Source organism: Orbicella franksi, chromosome 12 (assembly GCF_964199315.1).
Source record: "Orbicella franksi chromosome 12, jaOrbFran1.1, whole genome shotgun sequence".
NCBI classification, from domain to species: Eukaryota; Metazoa; Cnidaria; class Anthozoa; order Scleractinia; family Merulinidae; genus Orbicella; species Orbicella franksi.
The window spans coordinates 21,018,762-21,041,261 of NC_138156.1; the positions used below are offsets into that span (position 1 = coordinate 21,018,762).

The 22,500-nt window shown below is 39.3% G+C and overlaps 3 protein-coding genes and 1 pseudogene across 4 annotated transcripts in view; all 4 read left to right on the forward strand.

Moving 5' to 3' along the window:
• Positions 1 to 22,500, forward strand: part of LOC145462747 (melanocortin receptor 4-like) — a 53,855-nt pseudogene that overhangs the window by 21,086 nt on the left and 10,269 nt on the right. The window lies entirely within an intron of this gene.
• Positions 6,071 to 8,250, forward strand: LOC145462739 (melanocortin receptor 4-like). Its single transcript, XM_081446333.1, has one exon. The coding sequence runs from the start codon at positions 6,686 to 6,688 to the stop codon at positions 7,649 to 7,651; it is 966 nt and encodes a 321-aa protein (XP_081302459.1). The 5' UTR covers positions 6,071 to 6,685; the 3' UTR covers positions 7,652 to 8,250.
• Positions 10,790 to 11,653, forward strand: LOC145462301 (uncharacterized). Its single transcript, XM_081445800.1, has 2 exons — positions 10,790 to 11,038; positions 11,327 to 11,653. Exons 1-2 carry the CDS (start codon positions 10,790 to 10,792, stop codon positions 11,651 to 11,653), a joined length of 576 nt encoding a protein of 191 aa, XP_081301926.1.
• On the forward strand, positions 14,107 to 15,588 carry LOC145462743 (melanocyte-stimulating hormone receptor-like). The gene has a single exon (XM_081446337.1). The coding sequence runs from the start codon at positions 14,183 to 14,185 to the stop codon at positions 15,104 to 15,106; it is 924 nt and encodes a 307-aa protein (XP_081302463.1). The 5' UTR covers positions 14,107 to 14,182; the 3' UTR covers positions 15,107 to 15,588.

A 22,500-nucleotide genomic window follows, 5' to 3' on the forward strand; every position in this document is an offset into this window, starting at 1 on the left:
ATCTTAGCATGTGTATACAGTGCGCTTATTTCGTTGTTTCCCCAGTTTGTTCCGACAAAGATTATTTACTATCTGGCTTTGATCATTATTGGGGTAGCTTGTCTTGCAGCTTCAGGAGTTCTTTTTCTTTAAAATTAAAGACACAGAAATTAAATTCATTCCCCCCAAGTACAAGACGTGCCGCAAATTGGCCAAATACACTCCCTTTATTGTAAGGTTGTAATTTTTTCCGGTCCAGATTGAATATTCTTGTGAATATTCTTACATTATTGTTTATTCCCCGAACAAAGAGTTAACGGAATAAAAGTTGAATTATGCCGACAAAACGCCAGATTATTTGCCCTACAATGACTTTAATGGCGTTGAAGTAATTTTGGTGCCAGACTGTAGGCCGACTGTACGCAATATAACCTGAAATGATACACATTGTCTTGAAGAAATATTATTAGCATCGAACATAAGGCGACCAGTGCTGCTTTTGTTGTTGTTGTTGTTGTTTTTTCTTTTTCTTTTTTTTTTTTTTTTTTTTTGCATAGTTTTGTTTCTTAGAGAAAGGAGCAATTTTATACAATTATTTAATTTTTTTTATTTTTTATTATTAATTATCTATTTTTTACAGCACGCATACTTACATTATTAATTACAAAAAAAACTACGTATAAAACTACAACAATACAGCTACTTACGCTAATTACAACTTGCTCTAATTACAATGCTTGACGGAACAACAGTATTATTTAAACCGCTTACGTTACACTACTTTTTAATCGCGGACAATTACTACAAACTTTTACTACGGTTACTAGAACTAGTGAAAACTGAAAAAAAAAAAAAAAAAAATGACAAAAAAGCGACAATTTACAGTATATTTAGCTATATTTACAGTTTAACTTGCACCTTTGCTCTGGTAGTTTCTATTTCTATTTTGTTTTTAAGGATAGCCAAGAAAGCGTCTAAGAAATAATCTTCCTCATTTTTTGAAGCGGTGTAAATATAATATTTTGCAATTATTGTACAGAGGTTTAAACCGAGACACAGAGGCACGGTGTCTGTGATACCGTAAAGTATTTGTGCTTCAGAGAGCGTGATTACAGTATTGTTTTTTCTGTACCACCAATCAGTAAACTCTGTCCAAAACAGCTGGACGTTGGGGCAAGTTACGAAGAGATGTGTAATTGTTTGCTTTTCAGCACATAAATGACAGCGGTCGTGCTCTTTAATACCGAATTTATGTAATGCAGCATTGGTGGGTAAAATATGGTGTACAATCTTGAACTGAAACATCGAGAGTTGAATATCTTTAGTGGCCTTGAAAGGCATCATGTACGTTTGATAAATTTGCTGGTCGTTCAAATTAGCTCTTTTCAGTCTTTTTTCGGCGGTGGCAGAAACGAACTTCTTTTCAACAAGGTAGTTAGTAGCAAGTTTGCAAGAGAGTTTCTCAAGGGGAATTCTATCCATGTTTGTAGGTTCCTTCGAATGCGGCTGTAGTTTGCCTTTCAAAGTTTTAATCCAGTTAGATGGAATTGCTTGGCATAAACCGTAATAGGTTAGAAAGTTAGTTTTAAGGGCAAAGTGAGAGCAGAAATCTCGGTAAGATGTAAATGTGTCACCGTTGAAGATATCTCTCATTTTTTCTACACCCGCTTCATGCCATTCTTTGTAGTACACTGAGTAGTTACCAATCCTGATGAATCTATTGTTCCAAAGAATTTCATCAAGTATTTCCTCTTCTGAGGACGGAGTAAACAAATTGATTGACTGCCAAGCCAACAAGGCTTTCTCGTAAAATTTGAGAGGAATTCTTACATTGAGATTTTTGAGATCAAAATTGCACTTAAGGAGAAATTTGCCACCACATTTTTCTAACATGGTAACAGGGATATGCGTCCAGCTCGCGGAAGGGTAACCGTTATCAAGTCTTCGGATCCAGGTCGCTTTGAGAGCGTTGTTTATTGCATCAAAATCAGGCATTCCAAGACCTCCTTTTGCTCTCGGTCCAATCATTGTGGTTTGCTTTATCTTTGGGGTTTTCTTGCGCCATACGAATTGGGATATAACTTTATTAACATTTTGAATGAAATTAGATGTAACAGGGAGGACAGCGGTGTTATAAATAAGTTTGGAAAGGGCTAGTGCTTTTAGGATGACAATACGGCCATGTAGAGTTAAGTTCCTAGGGTACCACAGGTTAAGTAGGGAAGTCATTGAAGACAATTTCTGTTCAAAGTTCTTTTGAAAGGCAGCCTCTTCATCATAGGAGAAGTGTATACCGAGCGCAAGTATGGGATCTTTTTGGCCATGTTATGTCTAGAGGTTCCTCCAAGTTGTTTTTGTTTGCGCCCAGCCACATGCCCTCTGTTTTACTTTTGTTTACTTCGAGACCTGAGCAGTTTTGAAAGGCATTGAGCAGTTGGAATAAATTTTGGGCAGATATACTATCGGAAACAAAAACAGTGGTATCGTCTGCGTATTGTGAAATTTTGAATTCTTTTCCGTAAATATTGATTCCTTGGATACCTGCATTAGACCTTATTGCGTTAGCAAGAATTTCGGCGCAGAGCACAAACAGGGAGCCAGAAAGTGGGCACCCTTGGCGAACACCTCTTTGTAGATTAAAGAAAGCGGAGGCGTAACCATTATTTGTTACACAGCTTGAACAGTCAGCGTAAAAGGTTCGAATCCACTGTTGTAACTGAGGGCCGAAATTTAAAGCCTCCAAGGTCTTAAAAAGGAAGTTCCAGTCAACGGTGTCGAAGGCTTTTTTAAAGTCAATAAAAATCGCCATGCCGGGAATGTTTTCCAGCTCAGTTATCTTCATGATGTCATTGATGAGTCTAATATTCTGTCCTATGTAGCGGCCCTTGACATAGCCAGTTTGGTCTTCATTTATTAATTTGGGAAGGACTTTAGCGATTCTGTGAGCTATTGATTTTGTTGCTATTTTATAATCAACATTAAGTAACGTTAATGGTCTCCAATTTTCTAAATACAGCCGGTTCTTTCGTTTTTTTGGTATGACCTTTATTATACCTTGTCTTTGAGTGATATTTAGTTTTCCTAATTTATGGGCGTAATTAAAACTTTCTACCATTTCTTCGCCGAGTAGATGCCACAAGTGCAAATAAAATTCGACCGAGAGGCCATCACTGCCTGGGCATTTGTTTTTGGCACACTGTTTGAAGACATTGAAACACTCGCTTTTAGATAAAAGCTGTTCAAGCTCATGCAGGTCGTGCTCTTCTAACTTAACCAGGTTAGGGTCTTGTAGGAAGGCATTATGTGTGTCACTATTGCAGGGGGCCTTTGCATACAAATTTTCATAAAATGCTCTTTGCATTTCTAAAATCTCATTTTCACAGGTAGTTTCCCTTTCTTCGTCCGTTTTAAGTCTAGTTATATGTGTTTTTGTGGACCTCCTTTTTTCGAGATTTAAAAAGTATTTGGTGTTTTTCTCCCCTTGTTCATGCCAACGTATTCTACTTCTAATCATTGCTCCTTCAGTTTTATATTCAGCAATCTGGTTGAGTTGGGCTCTTAATTGGTAAAGCTTCGCAATGTTTTCTTTTGATCTATTTGATTGCAGTAAGGTCATCATGTCGTCAATTTCTTTTTGAAGGTCGCGTTCCTTATTTCTTTTTATTCTATTTTTCCTTTTTGAATATTGGACGCAAAATCCTCTTATCTCCATTTTGAGCATGTCCCAGTACAGGCCTTTGTCAGCGAGGTAGCTGTGTTTATTTTTGTATTCGGGTATTTTGCTTTTGAGCTCATTAATGAAGTTTGCGTCTTTTAACAACGAGTTGTTAATTTTCCAAAACCCGGGTCCCCGTTTAGCATATTCTTTGGATTGTAAAGTAAAAGCGATAGCGCTGTGATCGGATATTGTGGGGTTGATGATGTTTATATCAATGGCAGACGGCAATTCTTTCGAAACAAGCCAGTAATCCAAACGACATTGCACTTTCAAGGAATTATCGCGCCATGTGTATTGTTTTTTGTTGGGATGTTGATCTCTCCAAATGTCTTGAAGTTTGAATCGTCCGACAAGGCCTTCAATCTCATCAATGACTTTTTGTTTCTTTTGAACCGGAGCTCCACCTGTTTTATCTATAGGTGCTAATGAGCAATTCAAGTCACCTCCCAAGATGATTTGTGAATCTGCATACGGTAAAAGAATGTTGTCAAGGTTACGAAAAAACGTTGTCTGAGCGGTAATGTCATTTGGCGCGTAAATATTGCTTAGCAAGAAGGACGATTCAAACATGTTGGTTTTTAGCAACAGATACTGACCTTTCTTGTCAGCGATGGCGCTTTCGATTTCAAAATCTAAATTTGGCTTGAACAATACCATCACACCTTTTGAATGCGTGGTACCGTGGCTATAATAAATTTTCCCTCCCCATTCAGCTTTCCATATTTCTTCAACACTTTTGGATGAATAGGTTTCTGGTAAAAAAGCGACGTCGAATTTTTGGTTATGAAGCCATCTGAACACCCGCCGCCTCTTTCTAGCTTGGTTTAAACCTCTTACATTCAAAGAACAAAAGGAGAGTCTAAAAGGAACAGTCATGGGTTTTTTGCAGCACAGATTCTGTGATTCATTGAGAAAGATGCTAAATAGCGATTTTGAACTGTCAACAAACATGGCAAACACACTATAAACAATGAAATAAAATGCGAAATTAAAGTTAAACTATATAAACGGGGTGACTCGAACGTGGGGACTAAACATAACATGAAGAGAGCACATGCTGCTCGGTATTTAACTAGACCTCTGTAGGCAAACATTAGCGAGATCTACAAACTAACCTTTAAACTGGGCTTAGCTGAGCAAGGAACCCAGAGAAACAAGAGAAGAGAAAAATATATATATCTTACGTTAGCTCCGTTGGAAGGACTATAGCGATTCGGTTGGAGTGTATACTTGTCCATTGATGTACAGTTTGTCGAAGATGAGTTTTGCGTCTTGACCTCTCTTCTTTGCGTCTTTAAGAATCGGGACAAGTGCTTTTCTCTTGTCGACGATTTCTTTCGGGAAATCGCATGCCACAGCGAAATAAGTTCCTTTAAGATATTTTGCCCGAGTTAAGACAAACTCCTTGTCTTTGTAAAAGGAAAATTTTGCAATAAGTGGTCTAGGTTTTTCATCTGAGGAATTAGCTGGTTTTCCGACGCGGTGAACGCGCTCCAAATAGATCTCGCTTGCATCTTCTTTGCTTATTTTGAGGTTTTCCTCCATGAACTTTCTCAAGATTTTTTCAGATTTTTCTGCCGATTCATTCTTTTGCTCAGGTAGATTGAAGAAATTGAGATTATTTCGCCGACTGTGACTTTCAAGCTTGATGGCTCGTTGCTTTTCTTCGTTAGCTTGTTTTGTTAATGAGATCACACTTTTGTTTAGCTCGTTGATGGCAAGTTCTTGAGTAGCCAGCTTCTTTTGTAGCCCTTCAATTGAAGTATGGGCAAAACTCAGGCTATCTTCTAGCTCCTTGTTCTTTTTCTCCAGGTTTTCTTGTTTTTGTTTGAGTACTTCCATTTCTCCGATGCAGGTTAAGGCCTCGTCAAGTTTGCTGTTAATCTCGGCGAGTGATTCTGCCATGTTTGTACAGCCGTGGCAATATTCTATCTCGCTGTCCTCATTATCAGTTTGCGAACCTTTACTTCGTTTTCTTCGTTTGCGAGTGGAGCTTTCCTTGGTTGCTTGTTGTTCATCTGCCATTTTCTCACCTCTCGGGCTCCCTAGGAGGATTACATTTGCTTTGAAGGCGGAGCGTTTCAGAAGACGTCCGACCTCGCCGAAAGCTAGACCCAGTCCTTCACAATTATTTTATATTGTCTTTACAAATTTTCAACGCACAAATAAAAATTTTATTCGGTTTCAGATTCTTAGCCTCGCGCTTATTCCGGCTTCGAATTTTTAAAATTTCGCAGGTTTCAGTCTCTTTTTTCCTTGTAAAATGTATTTTTTTATGAGTTATTTTAATGTTTTAAGGGCTTATTAAAAACCAATATATGAAAAACGTGTTCTCCTTTTTTTACTCCGCTCATAATTAAAAGCTTCCTCGGATGTAAGCCCCTCCATTTAGAAGCCCATTCAAAACCTCTTGCAAAGTTGTATAAGCACAGGGCTTATAATAAGCGGCAGTTTAGGGCATTTAGTTTAATATCATAATATTCGTATTCTAATTTACTGCTTCTTAAAAAAAAGAACCTTTAGGCCCCGTCCACAGGTATCCGGATATTTTTGAATCCGCAACTTTTTCTTTCCGGATTCAAAAATTTCCCCGTCTACACGTAGCAAAAATATCCGGATTCGCCGCCGAATTCGCCGGATGCGTGTGGACGGAAGCCGTATCCGGAAAGAAAAAGTTGCGGATTTAAAAATATCCGGATACGTGTGGACGGGTCATAAGATGAAACGTAAGCGGACATCTGGTTTAAAAAAAGACAGGGAAATTGAAACTTACCAAAAAAATTTGTCTTAATTACAATGACTGCTTTTTCATGAAAATTTCGGCGAACTTCAATGACGTATTAAGTAAATGCCTTTTGAAACATTGAAACACTTTCAGTCAATGCTTTTTCAATAGAGTTATGGTCAAGTCATAGGAGTGTTCGAGAACACAATTATTTATTTTAAGCGTACGTCGGGTAATCCAAGTGTTCACGAGAAATATCTAGCATGGGTAAACCACTGTCAGGATTCAAAACATTTAAGGCGATGAAAAATCCATATTTTGAGGAATTAATGGTATACCAGCCCAAGAGTGAGGAAGATGAAATTTTATATTGGTCGTACATTGTTAACGGTGTCTTGAACGCTTTCCTAAGTATTACCGCCATCATCTTCAACAGCGTCACAATCCAGGCGCTAAGAAAAACTTCATCGTTACCAAAGCCTCTAAAAACATTGTTTCTGAGTGTTGCTGTCTCTGATCTTGGTGTTGGTGTTGGTTTACTTGTCCAACCTTTCTACCTTGGGCTACTGGTCAATTGGTTACAGCAAGACGATTCAACTGAGGCTACATACACCACGTTCCTCGTGATTGGGCTATTATTTGCCACAGCTTCCTTTTCGGGCGTCATGGCTTTAAGCGGTGACAGATTCTTGGCTCTGCATCTTCATCTCAGATACCAGGAACTTGTGACTCACAATCGAGTTGTTGCTGTGGCAATCTCAATATGGGTGTACAGTGCACTGTCTTCGTTAATTTACCTGAGTATCTCCCCGAAGACTACTTACATAGTGTCTGCCATTTTGGGGGTAGTTTACTTCTTATTCTCAGCGATGCTTTATTTCAAGATTTATTTTGCTGTACGACGCCACAGAAATCAAATTCAAGACCTGCAAGTACAACAAGTGGCACAGAATGGCCAAATAGCGAACGCTGCTAGGCTGAGGAAATCTGCAGTCGGTGTATTTTACGTATATCTAGTGTTTCTGCTTTGTTATCTTCCGGAGTTCTGTTGTTTTGTTGTCGTTGTAATCTCCGACTTAAGTACCGGTGTAAAAGTTTTTTACCATTTCTCAATGACCTTTATATTCCTCAATTCAACGTTAAACCCTGTTATTTACTGCTGGAAGATGAGACACATTCGACAGGCTGTCTTGGACATACTGCGAAATGTCCTTCCAAGTCACAGCTGAGTAAAGGCGTCACATTCGAATCTGAGTATGTTGCCTGTTTCGACTGGGAAATATTTTCCTTCGAAACTGGCTTGAAAAAGGCATAACCACAGATGCTGTTAAAGTTTGCCGTGCATGTTTCTAAGAGGTTGGTGATGGTAACGTATCTTTTAATCCCAAGTCAAAGCTGAAGAAGGTGCAGCAATCGACTCGGGATTGGAGACGAATGGTTCCAAAAACAACGTAAAAAATAATGTTATTTTTGCTAAGGAAAGCTTCAGTGATTTGTTGGCGGTCGAGAAGCTGCAATGGGAGTCAAAAGTGTTGAGACACTTGGCAGTAAAATTTGATTTTCCAGCGTCTTGGAAACATTTCCCCTCCCCCCCAAACAATGTTGATTTTCCTATTTCTTAAACTGCGCAGACCACCGCACCTACACAACATTGAATTGCGGGCCCGTAGGTATAAGGGAATTAACGCTAGATGCAAATAAAATGGAATAAGTGCTTAAATATCGAAAAGTGTCATTTCCTAAAAATGTCTCAACTACTTTTGTCGCCCATTATGGGTTAGATGACCGTTAAGACGGTACTTTTTGAAAGACAAACCCACTACGTCATCCAGGATGTAATGCTATTGTTCATGAAAAAGAAGTTAACTGCAAGTCCATCATTTAATATTTATTAAAGCACGATTTTACTAGTGCAAATTACAGAACTGACTGCTGCAAGCAGGTGATCTGGATTACGAGGAAAAAATTCACTCACGTTCCCTTTCATTTATCGGACAAAGAACGTGAAGTCAATCTGTCCTAGTTCTGGTTTATTTTTGGAGGTTAGCTTGGAATTATCGACCTGCAGACGATTTTAAAGTACAATTTTGACGAGTCGTATTCAACCGTCTTCGTATACAGCTGTATTACATTTTATTAGTTAATTGTAGGTCCCCATCAGCCTCCCTTGCTGCCAACTAACTTTGTAACCTGAATGATAATGATGATGATGATGATGATGAAAAGCGATAACAATATGGGCTTTGATAGTCATAATGTTTAATATAACGTTCAGATGACAACGCAAACTTTCTGATGCATTCGTGTAATCAGTTTATTCTGTCATTGTCTTGAACGTCGATTTCGCCGCCATTGCGGCGCTTATTCGAAGGGATGCTTAATGGAATATGGGTGCTTCTTATGAAACGGCACTCGCGATCGAGAAGAGCGCTTATTTGAGAAAGGACGCTTGATAGAAGGAGGGCGTGAAATAGAATCATTACAGTAATAAACTTTCCATTGAACAAGTTTGTATGGCTTCTTGTATAGGACAATGTTGGTCTTCTTCTCTTAGTGTTCTTTTTTTTTAGAGAATCCACATCGCCACCTACAGACACCTGTGAACTCCAGAATTTGTTTGATTAGCTTGAAATGAAGGAAAAGTTGTTGATTTAACAAAACCATTTTGACTCAGTTGACAGTTGAAACCTGACTCATCGTATTCCAATTTATAAAGGAAAAAAATTAAGAAATGGTAACATTTATAGGGAAGAAATTTAGTTGTTCATTTAACAAAACCATTTTGACTTAGTTGACAGTTGGAACCTGACTCATCGCATTCCACTTTATAAACGAAAAAAAAATAAGAAATCGTAACATTTATAGGGAAAAAATTAAGAAATAGTAACATTTATGATGAAGGTTTGTAGGTGGATGAAGGTTTACTCATCTGCAAAATGCATTTCCAACCGAAATCGATTGAAATTTAGGGTTACATGTGATGAAAACAGCAAAAACAGCCAATATATCAACGATTTCCTGCTTCTTTCATGTGTCAGGCTCAATGTTTAAAAGTAATAGGTTACCATAGCAATAATACGACCTGTTAAAAACACCCTCAGTTTTAACCAAAGCTAAATTTTCACATGAAATGTCCGATATCATGTTTTGACAGGCATTTTGTCTTGTGATGACGGGTTTATGATAATTATGATGAAATTTAAGGTGGCTGTTAACAGTTTCAAGCCCTTTCTAGGAGTCGTACTGTGAAGTTTCTACACTACCACTCTTTATCAAGAGATGCTGCAATATAGGTATCACTTCAACGACCAATCATTGTTGAACAATATGTGGTAACCTTAGTGGCGTAATAGGTTACCATAGTAATAATACGACCTATTTAAAACACCCTCAGTTTTTGCTTTAAGTGCCTATAATCTAAAATGGTTCTGTGAAAACTTTTTTTAATAATCAAATGTTGATAATTGACATTTCCTCTGCAACCCTGATTTTTTTTGTTTTGTTTTTGTTTTTTTTATTATTTTGATACCCTGATACTATTGAACTCATCTTTGAACCTGCAATTTACTGCTGTAAGATGAGACACATTCGAAGCGCTGTCATAGACGTATTACAAAATATGTTAATTGTGGATGCCCTGCTAATGATTTCTGTCAAATAAAAATACATATTTTAATATCATTATATTGATATTCTAATTTACAAAAAGATATAATCAACGATTTCCTGCTCCTTAGATGTGTCGGGCAAAAAAGGCTCATTTTTCAGATGAAATATGACATCTGGTTTAAACAAAGACAGGGAATTAAAAACTCCCCAAATAAATTCAGCTGATCTATTTTTTGCAGTATAAATAAAGTAGTTATTATTCTTGTTCTTGTTCTTGTTCTTATTCTTATTCTTATTCTTATTCTTATTCTTATTCTTATTCTTATTCTTATTCTTATTCTTATTCTTATTCTTATTCTTATTCTTTTTCTTATTCTTATTCTTATTCTTATTCTCATTCTTATTCTTATTAATATCATTAAATATTTTGTTTTCATTACAATGACCTCTTTATTATGAAAATTTCGACGAACTTTCGACGAACAATTAAGGCGGGAGGGGACACGTCAGAGGAGGTTCTTTTGGACCTCTGCAACAGGATATGGAGTGAGGAAAAGATACCACAGGACTGGAAGATGGGTCTGATAATCAAGCTGCCCAAGAAAGGTGATCTGAGCTACTGTAAAAACTGGCGGGGCATCATGTTGCTGAACATGGCAAGTAAGGTGTTTTGCAGAGTGATCCTGGAGCGCGTCAAGATCGCGCTGGATGAAAAATTGAGAGAGGAACAGGCGGGCTTCCGAGCTGGTCAAGGCTGAATGGATCAAATAGCAACACTGCGGATTATTGTGGATCAGAGCATCGAGTGGCAGTCCTCCTTGTATATCAACTTTTTAGATTTCGAAAAGGCCTTGGATAGTATCAGCAGAGAGGTTTTGTGGAGGTTGTTGCGGCACTACGGGATGCCTGACAAGGTGGTTATCATCATCAGAGCTCTTTATGAAGGTTTTTCCGCACAAGTGGTACACAATGAACAGAGGACCCAACCATTGAATATGAGGACTGGGGTAAGACAAGGCTGCCTGCTATCTCCCCTGCTGTTTCTGGTCGCCCTGGAATGGGTGACAAGGACAGCCTTTGACAGGAAGAGAGGTATTTAGTGGAACTTTACGACATCCTTAGAAGACTTTGACTTTGCCGATGATCTGGCCTACTGTCGCACAGAATACAGGATGTGAGGGATAAGACACGGGCCTTGGAGGTTCAAGGTGCGAAGGTAGGCCTGAAGATCAATGCCACCAAGACAAAGTTGATGCGTATTGGTACCAAACGTGGCGATGGTGTGTCGGTTGCAGGGGGGCGGATTGAAGAAGGGAGGCACTGAAGAGGACATTCAGGCACGAATTGGAAAGGGAAGACAGGCATTTGCGATGCTGAGACCAATACGGCGATCCACAACACTAACAAGCAAGACCAAGTTGGGAGTCTTTGGGTCAAATGTGAAGGCGGTGCTCTTGTATGGTTCTGAAACTTGGAGGCTGACTAAGGGATTGGAGCAGAAGTTGCAAGTGTTCATCAATAAGAGCCTGAGGAACATCTTGCAGATTTGGTGGCCTAGAAAACTCAGCAACAAGGAGCTTTGGAGACAAACAGGGCTTGGGACTGGATCGGCCACACGTTGAGGAGACCAGATGGACATGTAGTCAAGACGGCACTGGAGTGGAACCCACAGGGGAAGCGAAACTGAGAGGGAGACCCCAGCACACCTGGCGACGTACGAGAATGGCAGAGTTGGAGAGGAAACATCTCGCGTGGAATAAGGCAAAGGGCACTGCACAAAATAGGGTTAGGTGACGCGCTCTAGTTGAGGACCTATGTTCCATTACGAACGAAGAGGAATAAGTAAGTAAGTAACCGGCTTTTAAGCATTTACAGTCAATACTTATTCAATAGAGTTATGGTCAAATCATACAATATAATCGATGATTTACTGCTTTTAAGATGTGTCGGGAAAAAAGAGCTAATTTTTCCCATGAAAGGTAAGACATCTGGTTCATACAAAGACAGGGAATTTGAGAGTTCCTAAAATAATTTTTTTTCTCATATTACCAAGACCGCTTTATCATGAAAATTTCAGCCAACATCAATGAGGTATTTATAAGTAAATGGCTTTTGAGTTAAAATTTGGACAGAATTTTTTAAAACATTTTTCTTTAAAATCTTATTCAATAGAGTTATGTTCAATTCACAGAAGTGTTCGAGAAAACATTTTTATTTTAGGCATGCCTTTCGAACCTTTTTGCTTTAGCCTCCTCGTCAAGTAGTTACAGCGAGAAATGTCAACTGATGCATGTATTACGTTTTACTTTTACTTCGTGGATTTTGAGAAAGCCTTCGATTCTTTGGATAGGGAGGCTATGTGGAGGATTCTTCGTCATTATGGCATACCCGACAAAATCATCAATATGCTCAAGGTTCAGTATCAGGGCTTTACTTGCCAAGTGCTTCATGGAGTAACTTTGACCAACCCCATCGAGGTCAAGACCGGTGTGAGACAGGGGTGCCTTCTTTCGCCGTTGCTATTCCTCATGGTACTTGATTGGGTGTCGAAGAATGCATATGAGCGTAAACGTTTGGGACTCCAGTGGACACTGACCCAACGCCTAGAAGACTTGGACTATGCTGACGACCTTTGCTTACTAACACACCGACTAGTTGATATGAAAGAGAAGGGAGAAAGATTACAAGAGACTGGTGGGCAGGTTGGACTCAAAATCAACATCCAGAAAACAAAGGAGATGCGAATTAGCGTGAGGCAACAAGAATCGTTGGAACTCCATGGGGAAGGTGTTGAAAGAGTGTCTGAGTTCAGGTATTTAGGAAGCATCATTAGTGAAACTGGCGGAACTGATGAGGACATAACAGCCAGGATCAGGAAAGCGCAATCGACATTCTCAATGCTTATGCCTGTGTGGAAGGAAAAATGTATCAGATTGCAAACGAAGCTAAGGATTTTCAATACAAACGTGAAGTCTGCCCTTCTGTATGGTTCGGAAACATGGAGATCGACGAAACTACTGACCAAGAAATTGCAAACCTTTATCAACAAGTGTTTAAGGAAGATCCTGAACATCCGCTGGCCAGAGGTCATTTTAAATGAAGAACTATGGGAAAGGACACAACAAATACGTATAGAAGAAAGCATTATGACGAGAAAATAGAAATGGATCGAGCATACGCTACGGAAGCCTGAGAATAATATCACCCGTTGCGCTCTCGAGTGGAACCATCAGAGGTCTAGAAGAAGAGGTCGACCAAAGCAATCCTAGATGCGAAGTGTGATAGCTGAGCTCGCAGAGAATAAGTTCACGTGGATAGAGGCAAAGCGAACTGCCAGTAATAGAGTTAGGTGGAGATCCATGGTTGACGCCCTATGCTCCGATTTAGGAGCGAAGATGGCCTAAAATAAAAAAAAAATAATGATGATCATGGGCCTCTTTTCTGCAGCGTCAGATTCGTGGACAGATTCTTGAAAATTCCTCTTCACCTCAGATTTCAGGAGGTTGTAACTGAGTATGGGTATACAGTGCGCTTCTTTTGCTGTTTACTCAGTTTTTGTTTCGAAGTTTTGTACTTCCTGTTACACCAGCCCACGCGTAAGCAAGATCACCGGAAAACTTATATTCACAGTACATTTTTAACAAAGTGTTCAACGCTTTCTTAGCTATTAACGCCATCATCTTCAACAGCGTCACAATCCCGGCAGGTGCTAAGAAAAACATAATTTCACGCCTGAGAGAGAACAAAACAGCGAAAAAACAGGCAGCGTGTTAACAATACCCCGCTCCTTAGATGTGTCAGGCAAAACTCATTAAATTGGCCTGATTTATTAGATGAACTGTGAGAAATCTGTTTTAGACAAAGAGAGGGAATTCGAAACTTCCCCAAATAAATATTTTGTCTTATAATGACGGCTTTGTGAGGATTTTGATGAACTTTAATGACGTATTAAGTACACGTGTTTTGAGTGCAAAATTTGAAACGAAATTTTGCAGCGAATACTCATTCAGTAGAGTAATGGTCAAGTAGTAGGCGCGTACAATAACATTTTATTGAATTTGTCACTTTTAAAGTGCGTCAGATAATCCAGGAGCTCGCAAAGATTATTTAACGTTAGAGAAACACCGCAAGGATTGCAAACATACAAGGTTATGAAAAATCCAGTTTGTGACGAGTTGCTGCTATACCAGTCCACGAGTACGAAAGATGAAAACTTAAGATTATGGTACATTGGTTATAGTGTCTTCGACACTTTCCTTACCATTATCGTCATCATCTTCAACAGCGTCACAATCCAGGCGCTGAGAAAAACTTCATCATTGCCACAACCTCTTAAAACATTACTTGTAAGTCTTGCTGTCTCTGATCTTGGTGTTGGTTTACTTGTCGAACCTTTCTACATTGGCCTACTCGTCAAGTGGTTACAGCGAGACAACTCAACTGATGCTACATGCACCACGTTCTTTGTGATCGTAACCTTTTTTTCTGCAGCGTCATTTCTCGGAGTCGTGGCTTTAAGCTGGGACAGATTCTTAGCTGTGCATCTCCATCTCAGATACCAGGAACTTGTGACTCACAAGCGTGCTGTTGCTGTGGTAGTCTCAATATGGGTGTCCAGTGCATGGTGTTCGTTATTTTACTTGTGGGTCTCTACGAATATTTTTTACAATGCGGTTGCCATTTCTGGGGTAACTTGCTTCCTAGTCTCAGCGGTGCTTTACTACAAGATTTATGAGGCCGTGTGGCGCCATAAAAATCAAATTCAAGCCCTGCAAGTACAACAGGTAGCACAGAATGGCCAAATAGCGAACGGCGCTGGTGTGAGAAAATCTGCATTGGGCGCATTTTACGTCTATCTAGTGTTTTTGTTTTGTTGTCTCCCACAGTACTGTGGTTTTGTTGTCGTTACAATCTCCGACTTAAGTACCGGTGTAAAAGTTTTTTTCCTTTTTTCAACGACCTTGTTATATCTCAATTCAGCGTTAAACCCTGTTATTTACTGCTGGAAGATGAGACACATTCGACGGGCTGTCTTGGACATACTGCGAAATATATTTCCAAGTCACGACGACTAAGGAAAGCTTCAGTGATTAGCGATTGGGAAGCTGCAATGGGCGACTAAGAGACGTTTCAGTAATAAGCGCTCTAGAAGCTGGGCTGGATGACGATTAAGACAAGCCATTGTATTCTTAGTACTTTTCAAAAGGCCTTATAACTGCATTCTGTAAATAGTATAGATAGATACGCCCACTACGCGATCTGAAAGGGTGTTGCGGCTTCAGTGTTCATATTACAGAACTAAATTGTGGTTCCGTCCTTTAATATTTATCGCAGGAAAATCAATGTTAATTAAGCATTGCAAATCAGATTAAGTAGGTGAGCCTTTTCAATTCATCTTTGAACCATGTTATACAACGCTGGAAGACGAAACACATTCGGCATGCTATATTGGACATATTGCGAAATATAGTTCCAAATTAGAACTGAATCAGGAGAGTGAATGCATGAGACTAGGGTGCTGTTGTTCAATGTGTGTTGTCAAAACAAACCACGCTATCTGTCCTTTTAACAACTGAGGCTCATTAACCTACACGTTTTACATTTTGACAGAGTTTCTTGAATGCATTCGTTAATTTTTTATTGTCATTTGTTGTATGTTTCTCATTTTAACGCCTATTAAACTCAACAGTGCCACATAAAAGTAGGTCTCCACAATCTTAGGGAGGATTCTGAAGCGGAATTTGAACGCTTCGCTGCAAGCACTGCGGACTCTTTAATTAAAGAACGTTTCCATTGGTGCACAGTAAAGGACTGAGTATTGTAAGTAGGTGATACGTATAACGACCTTCGTTTATGTCTAATGATGACAGTCAGTCGCTGTATTTAAAACACATTTATCATTAGCATGTCGAACTGGTTAAAGGAGCGCTCGATCCGGCGAATTAATAGACCATTAAAATGACTTATGAATGAATCGATTTCGTTAAAATGTTAATTTAAAACTGAGCACTAAAGAAAACATTTGTCTCACTGACATTTCACTTTATTAAGCGTCTAGGAAAGTGTTTGAAAATGCAATTGCATATATACATGCACTTAACTTTGTTGTGTGCTTTTACTGATAATCAGTCCGTAACCTAACCGCAGACCAGACTATTAGCTCAGTTGACAGTAGGAACCTGTCTCATCTTATTCTTATTCTTATTCACCAAAGAAAAGAATTAAAGAGTCCGGTTTGCAGGTGATGCTTCTTCAACAAAAATGCATTTGCACACACAAGTCGATTGAAGTTTACTCCTGCGCCTGAGATGAAAAGAGCAAAATCAGGCAGCGAGTTAACGATATCCCGCTCCTTAGATGTGTCAGGCAAAATGTATTAAATTGAAGTTATTTTTCAGATAAACTGTTGAACATCTGTGTTAGACAAAGAGAGGAATTTTGAAACTTCCCAAGATAAATATTTGTCTTATGATGACGGCTTTAAGAGTTTTGATGAGCTTTGATTTGGGGTTTTTTCTTCAATTTTAGTGCGTCAGATACCCGGGGGGAGGGGTACTCCCTTATATGGGCTATATAGGTATGTGCGGCCCCAAAGGGTATGGTTTTTCAGCCGTTTTGGTCATAAATAGGATATGGTTTCTGCACTCTAGCCTTGAGATAAGTATGTTTTTAAGAAGAAGCCAATTTTTCGTCATTACCGAAAACAAAATCAACAAAAGCCCTTCACAAATTATGTTTACAGTAATTTAACATTGGTCTGAACTAGGGAACTAATTGTAACGCAGGTCTGAAACAGGATTCTGATTTAAGGGTCAGGTCATAAATAGGGTTTTAAGAGTTATTGTCTGAGAAAACCAGGCAGGTGGTCAAAGATGGGGGTCGGCCAGATTATTCCATACTAACATCATAGATAGGTTAGGTTGACTTATGGATAAATATACTAAGGTTTGCTGTTCAAGCGTTTTGGTATAGGAGATATGAGATCCAATCTCCATCACCCCCTCAGGTCCTAGTTTTTCTGGTAAATTTGACCCAAATTTGACATCCAGCAAAAACTGTAAAATTTAGCGAGCGAAGTTTGTATCTGATATAATTGGACATAGAACTTCTTGTAAAAAGCCAGAGATATGAGAAATAAGCACAAGTCAGTCTACACCATTTAGTTTTCGAATACCTATATTTCGTATCTGCGAATAAGCAACAAATGAGCCATTTTCAACTTCCCGCAGAACGCACAACTAAAACTTCTGCAATAATCGGATGCCAAAACCAAACACTCTTACCTTCCCTCTATCACAAACAGCAATAATCTTTTTGGGCCATTCAAACACCAATATACTACATCACCTCCATTTCTCCTACCACTCGATGTCATATACAGCACGACACGACGCAAACAATCTGCTGTTTAAGCCGCTCCTGGATTTCGCATTGGGTTTGTCCAGTGTTAAATATATGCAGTTGACTAAAGTGGTCCAAAAAAAATTTCAAATCTCTTCTCTTTCGAATTTAACGGAGAGAAAATAGGAAAACACGAAAATTAACACAACGACGCCATGTTGAATTTTTGGACTCGGGACTGACTGGGAACTAGTTGACTGGCGGTACAGAAGGGATGGGTGATTGTTCCACGCTGCTTTCATAAGAAAGCTTTTTGATTGAAGCAAGGCTGGTCTGTGTTCATAACGTAAGTGGCAATGTGTAACGAACTATTAGGAAATGAAGATACGAACGAGAGTTACCAAACATTTTCCTTGCTTAATTTTAAACGGCCTAAGGGAAAATCGTTTTGGCATTTAATTTGCATTTTGTGGGCTTTGAATAGGCGAAGTTTTCAGGTTAAGCAATCTTGTACCGTCAAAGACGAGATTGCAACGAATCAAACAAGAGCCAAAAACACAATAGTAATTTTGAGTAACAATACCGTAGCCCAGTTTAAAGTCTTGTTTGTAAATTCACTTGTAGAAACTATTTTTTTTTCCTTTTTAATACAAAGGGAAAAAAATCCGGAAAAATAACGTTTTATTATCTTATATCGTTAGAGCCTATACCTGTACAAAAGTATTTTATGACAATTTTGTTCTTACCATATTTACATTTATGACGTGACATATGGTCTTCACTCCAGTCTTTTGCGACAATATATACATTGCAGTCAGAAGCGTGATGTACAACGCAAAATGAGCTGCTCATTTTCAGCTGTTGACAGTGTGTGCGGTCCAACACCATACACGCCAAATGAGGTTCTTGTTATTCCTCTAAAATCATGCAGAAAGGATTTAACAGATTATCTAACTAATCTGGGTGTCAGTGGAAGTCGAGGCTTGGGGACACGGATTAACGAGGTTGATGTTATTCTCAATCGCGCCGGATTGCATTCACTATCAGAGGAAGACAGGGAAAGGATTACCGTATGTCCAAAGCACAGACACGAGTGTTTAAAAATGTGAGGACGAGCTTAAGGTGCGTGTTTTTGAATTAAAAGTAGTAGTAGTAGTAGCAGCAGCAGCAGTCGTCGTCGTCGTCGTCTTCGTCGTCGTCGTCGTCATACGTATTACAAGAAAAATTTTAAGAAATAAATTTAAAAGACATCTATTTACAAAAGCCCGTTTGAATCGTTCCGTCTTTACTTTAGGGAGTCATGGCCCCTTTCTCTAAGAGCTCTGTTACGTTTGGGTGGGAGACAATGTTTGTCGGCCTCTAAAGGCGGAACGAGGCGGATGGGTAGAAAGTGCTCCCAATCCTTCTGTATTTGCTTACCAAACAAAGGTTTGCGTAGGGTGGCTACCGGTACAGCAGCCTGCTAAAACATCGTTTATTTACACATTGTAAGATATCAAGCCACCTGACTAAAATTTACTACATCGCATTATTTCCTAGTAAACAAGTCGTGGAATTTGGTCACTATCAATGGTCACTCCTCCCACGGGTAGAAAAAGGTAAGAAGTTGCTTAAAATGTTTTTGTTTTTGCTCCCCCTGTCTTTCTTTTCTCGGCCAGAGGAAAAAAAAAAGACATAAAATTTCTACATTTTGACCCAACGCTTAGCTGATATCAAGTGCTTTGTAGTTGCAAAGGTTTTCCCGAAAATGGTTGCATTTTCTCCAGTTACTGATGACTGGGACTCTGCTCATTGTTTAACCTACAGTACAAACTATTTTCAACGAAAAGCTGGTACACTAACCTAGAACAAACGCCTCTTAAAAGATGTCAACAGCTACCTGCGCCTTACAAACGATTTATCCATGACGGAAACGAAACCGACAAACGGACTTCTAACAGACCGACTTAATTTGACCATAGACAAACCGACCTATTTGACAAACAATAGACGGATCGAAACCGACCAATGACTGGTTACAAACTTTATACGAGTCTTTTAACCAATACCATCATGGCTAAACTGACCAATCACGTTTAACGGACCAGACTTATAACATCATCGACTGACAAACACTATTCACTTGACTCTCAAGATGACTTCCGCTCAGGTTGTCGAAACGTCAGTCACCAAAAACAGTTCTTTTCAGAACTACCCTCACCCGGACGATCACACTATACGAACTACTGATACTCCTGGGTTCAAACCATTTACTATTGGCACATATATCAGATGGAAGAGTTAGTCCGATAGCTTCGACTCTAAATTCGAATTGGGAAAGTATATCAAGCACACAAAAGGCCTACAACCTGCGGAAAGTGGGTCAAGTTCTCACTGAGGTGTTAGCAACCATTGCACCAGATCAAGAAGAGAAAGTACTGGAAGCACTGAGGCGTTCTTTAGATACAACTCTTGTCCAAAAAGGAAACGAAAGCACAGCATGTGCTGTCAAAGAAGAAGTGACTACAGACTAATTGTCGATTTTGCTAGGGGTGTATCACGAAGCGGAAAGTCGACAAATTCGATTGCAAATTCTATCAATGTTTGCGAAACATTTTTCAAAGAAGGAGCTCAGAGAGATGATTCCAGGTCTCAGCAAATGGCAGATCGATCAACCCCGTCGCCATGCTGCAGAAGAAGGACCAGGACGAGCAGTGGTGTCCGCACCCATAAAACGAACACGCCTTGATCCAGTGAAAACAAATCACTTCGTCAACTTTATTGCTAGTGTAAATTTTATACAGGACGTTGCCTATGGCACTAAAGAACTAAAGATAGCAAACCGGATTACTGGAAAAAAAGTGCTTGGCATTAGCAAGAGAAAACAAAACAAAACAAAAATCGGGGATAATACAGCCCAACTAATTTTTTGTTTAATTTGTTGCGCAAGGTTCCATCAACAGCATATATAACCAAAGAGCGCGTACTCCTAAGGACCCTCTGGTGTACATGACAAGCCGGGATGACAAGTTCAATGCTTTTATCAAAAGCAAATGACGTATTCGGTGAGGGCTCCTAGGTAAATATTTCGGTTCCCGACACTTGTTCATTGACAGATCAACGGAACTAGAAAACTTCAAATAAGTAAACGAGAGAACAAAAGCAAAAGCAGACATACTTTGGAAAAGGCAGTTATCCGTAGGAAAAAGTAAATTCCAACCCAAAGAGGATCTGCACGGAAAAGTCTCTCTTCTAAATATCAAGCGCACATTTTCCGTTAGTTATCTTTAGTTTTACACAGTTTAATTTATGGTTAGAACAATACCATGACACTGTTTCTACCCATTTCATACATCCAATTTGATTGCATTTTGCGGTAAAGATGGCGATATTTCAGCTTTCCTTAGTGATTCAGAGGGGAACGTATCGAGTAGAGAGATTAACCAAGGAGAGTCAGTCAAGGAGAGTAATAACTGTAATCAGTTTGCTTATACATTGTACAGAGATTTGTTTTACTAATCTTATGTGGTGCAAGTATCAAATAACGGTAGTTCTTCAGTTCGAAGTTACTAAACGGAAACCCTTTTTTTTATATAGGCATTGCTATTTCTGTTATTAAATCTACAATTTCAGTTGTTCATGCTTTAGCGTGCTTTATCGAGTTATGAAGAGCTCTGGAGTTGGATAGGTGGAAAGAAGTGTAAGAGTTTATCGAGGCGAGAGCATCTCTGATTCCTTGACGGTGGAAATGTACATCAAAAGCCGCGCGCTCGGAAAAAGATCAGATGAAGCTGTTTATGCACGATGTTGCGCGGTTCTGCCGGCCCTATTATAAACGTGATTCGTTCATATCATTATTTGTTTAGACCTTGAGCTGTTTATCGCGACAAAACAGGCGTTTCTAGCAACAATGCGACGGCGATAGGTCCCTCCCTACCCGAAGTAAAAATAAGTAGGTCCTAGTCCCTTGCGAGCAATCCAACTCAAGATGACGTCGTTCTGTTTACTTCATGTTTCTTTTTAAATTCTCGTTCTGTTAGATTGGCCAAAGAGGGGTTCTGAATTTTTTTTGGACCACTTTAGTCAACTGCATATATTTAACACTGGACAAACCCAATGCGAAATCCAGGAGCGGCTTAAACAGCAGATTGTTTGCGTCGTGTCGTGCTGTATATGACATCGAGTGGTAGGAGAAATGGAGGTGATGTAGTATATTGGTGTTTGAATGGCCCAAAAAGATTATTGCTGTTTGTGATAGAGGGAAGGTAAGAGTGTTTGGTTTTGGCATCCGATTATTGCAGAAGTTTTAGTTGTGCGTTCTGCGGGAAGTTGAAAATGGCTCATTTGTTGCTTATTCGCAGATACGAAATATAGGTATTCGAAAACTAAATGGTGTAGACTGACTTGTGCTTATTTCTCATATCTCTGGCTTTTTACAAGAAGTTCTATGTCCAATTATATCAGATACAAACTTCGTTCGCTAAATTTTACAGTTTTTGCTGGATGTCAAATTTGGGTCAAATTTACCAGAAAAACTAGGACCTGAGGGGGTGATGGAGATTGGATCTCATATCTCCTATACCAAAACGCTTGAACAGCAAACTTTAGTATATTTATCCATAAGTCAACCTAACCTATCTATGATGTTAGTATGGAATAATTTGGCCGACCCCCATCTTTCAGCTTTTTCAGATTTTGCCCCGTTTTCTCAGACAGTGACTCTTAAATTTATGGTCAGGTCATGAATAGGGTAGGGAATGTCGAAGATTTTTCTCATAAATAGGGTAAGGGTTTTGGGAAGCTGGCCACGCAACCCCGCCCAAATTTTCTGGGAATACTCCCCCCCCCCCCCCCCCCTCCCGATCAGATAATCCTTGAACTCAAAGAGATTATTTAATACAAGAAAAGCACCGTAGTAAAGGATTACGAAAATTCATTTTGTGAGGAATTGGTGATATTCCAGCCTACAAGTAGGGACAATGAAAACTTACGTTCATGGTACATTGTTAATTGTGTCTTGAACGCTTTCCTAACTATTAGCTGTATTAGCGCCATCATCTTGAACAGTGTCACAATCCAGGCGTTAAGAAAAATCTCAACGTTACCAAAGCCTCTGAAAGCATTGCTTCTGAATCATACGCGCGATTAC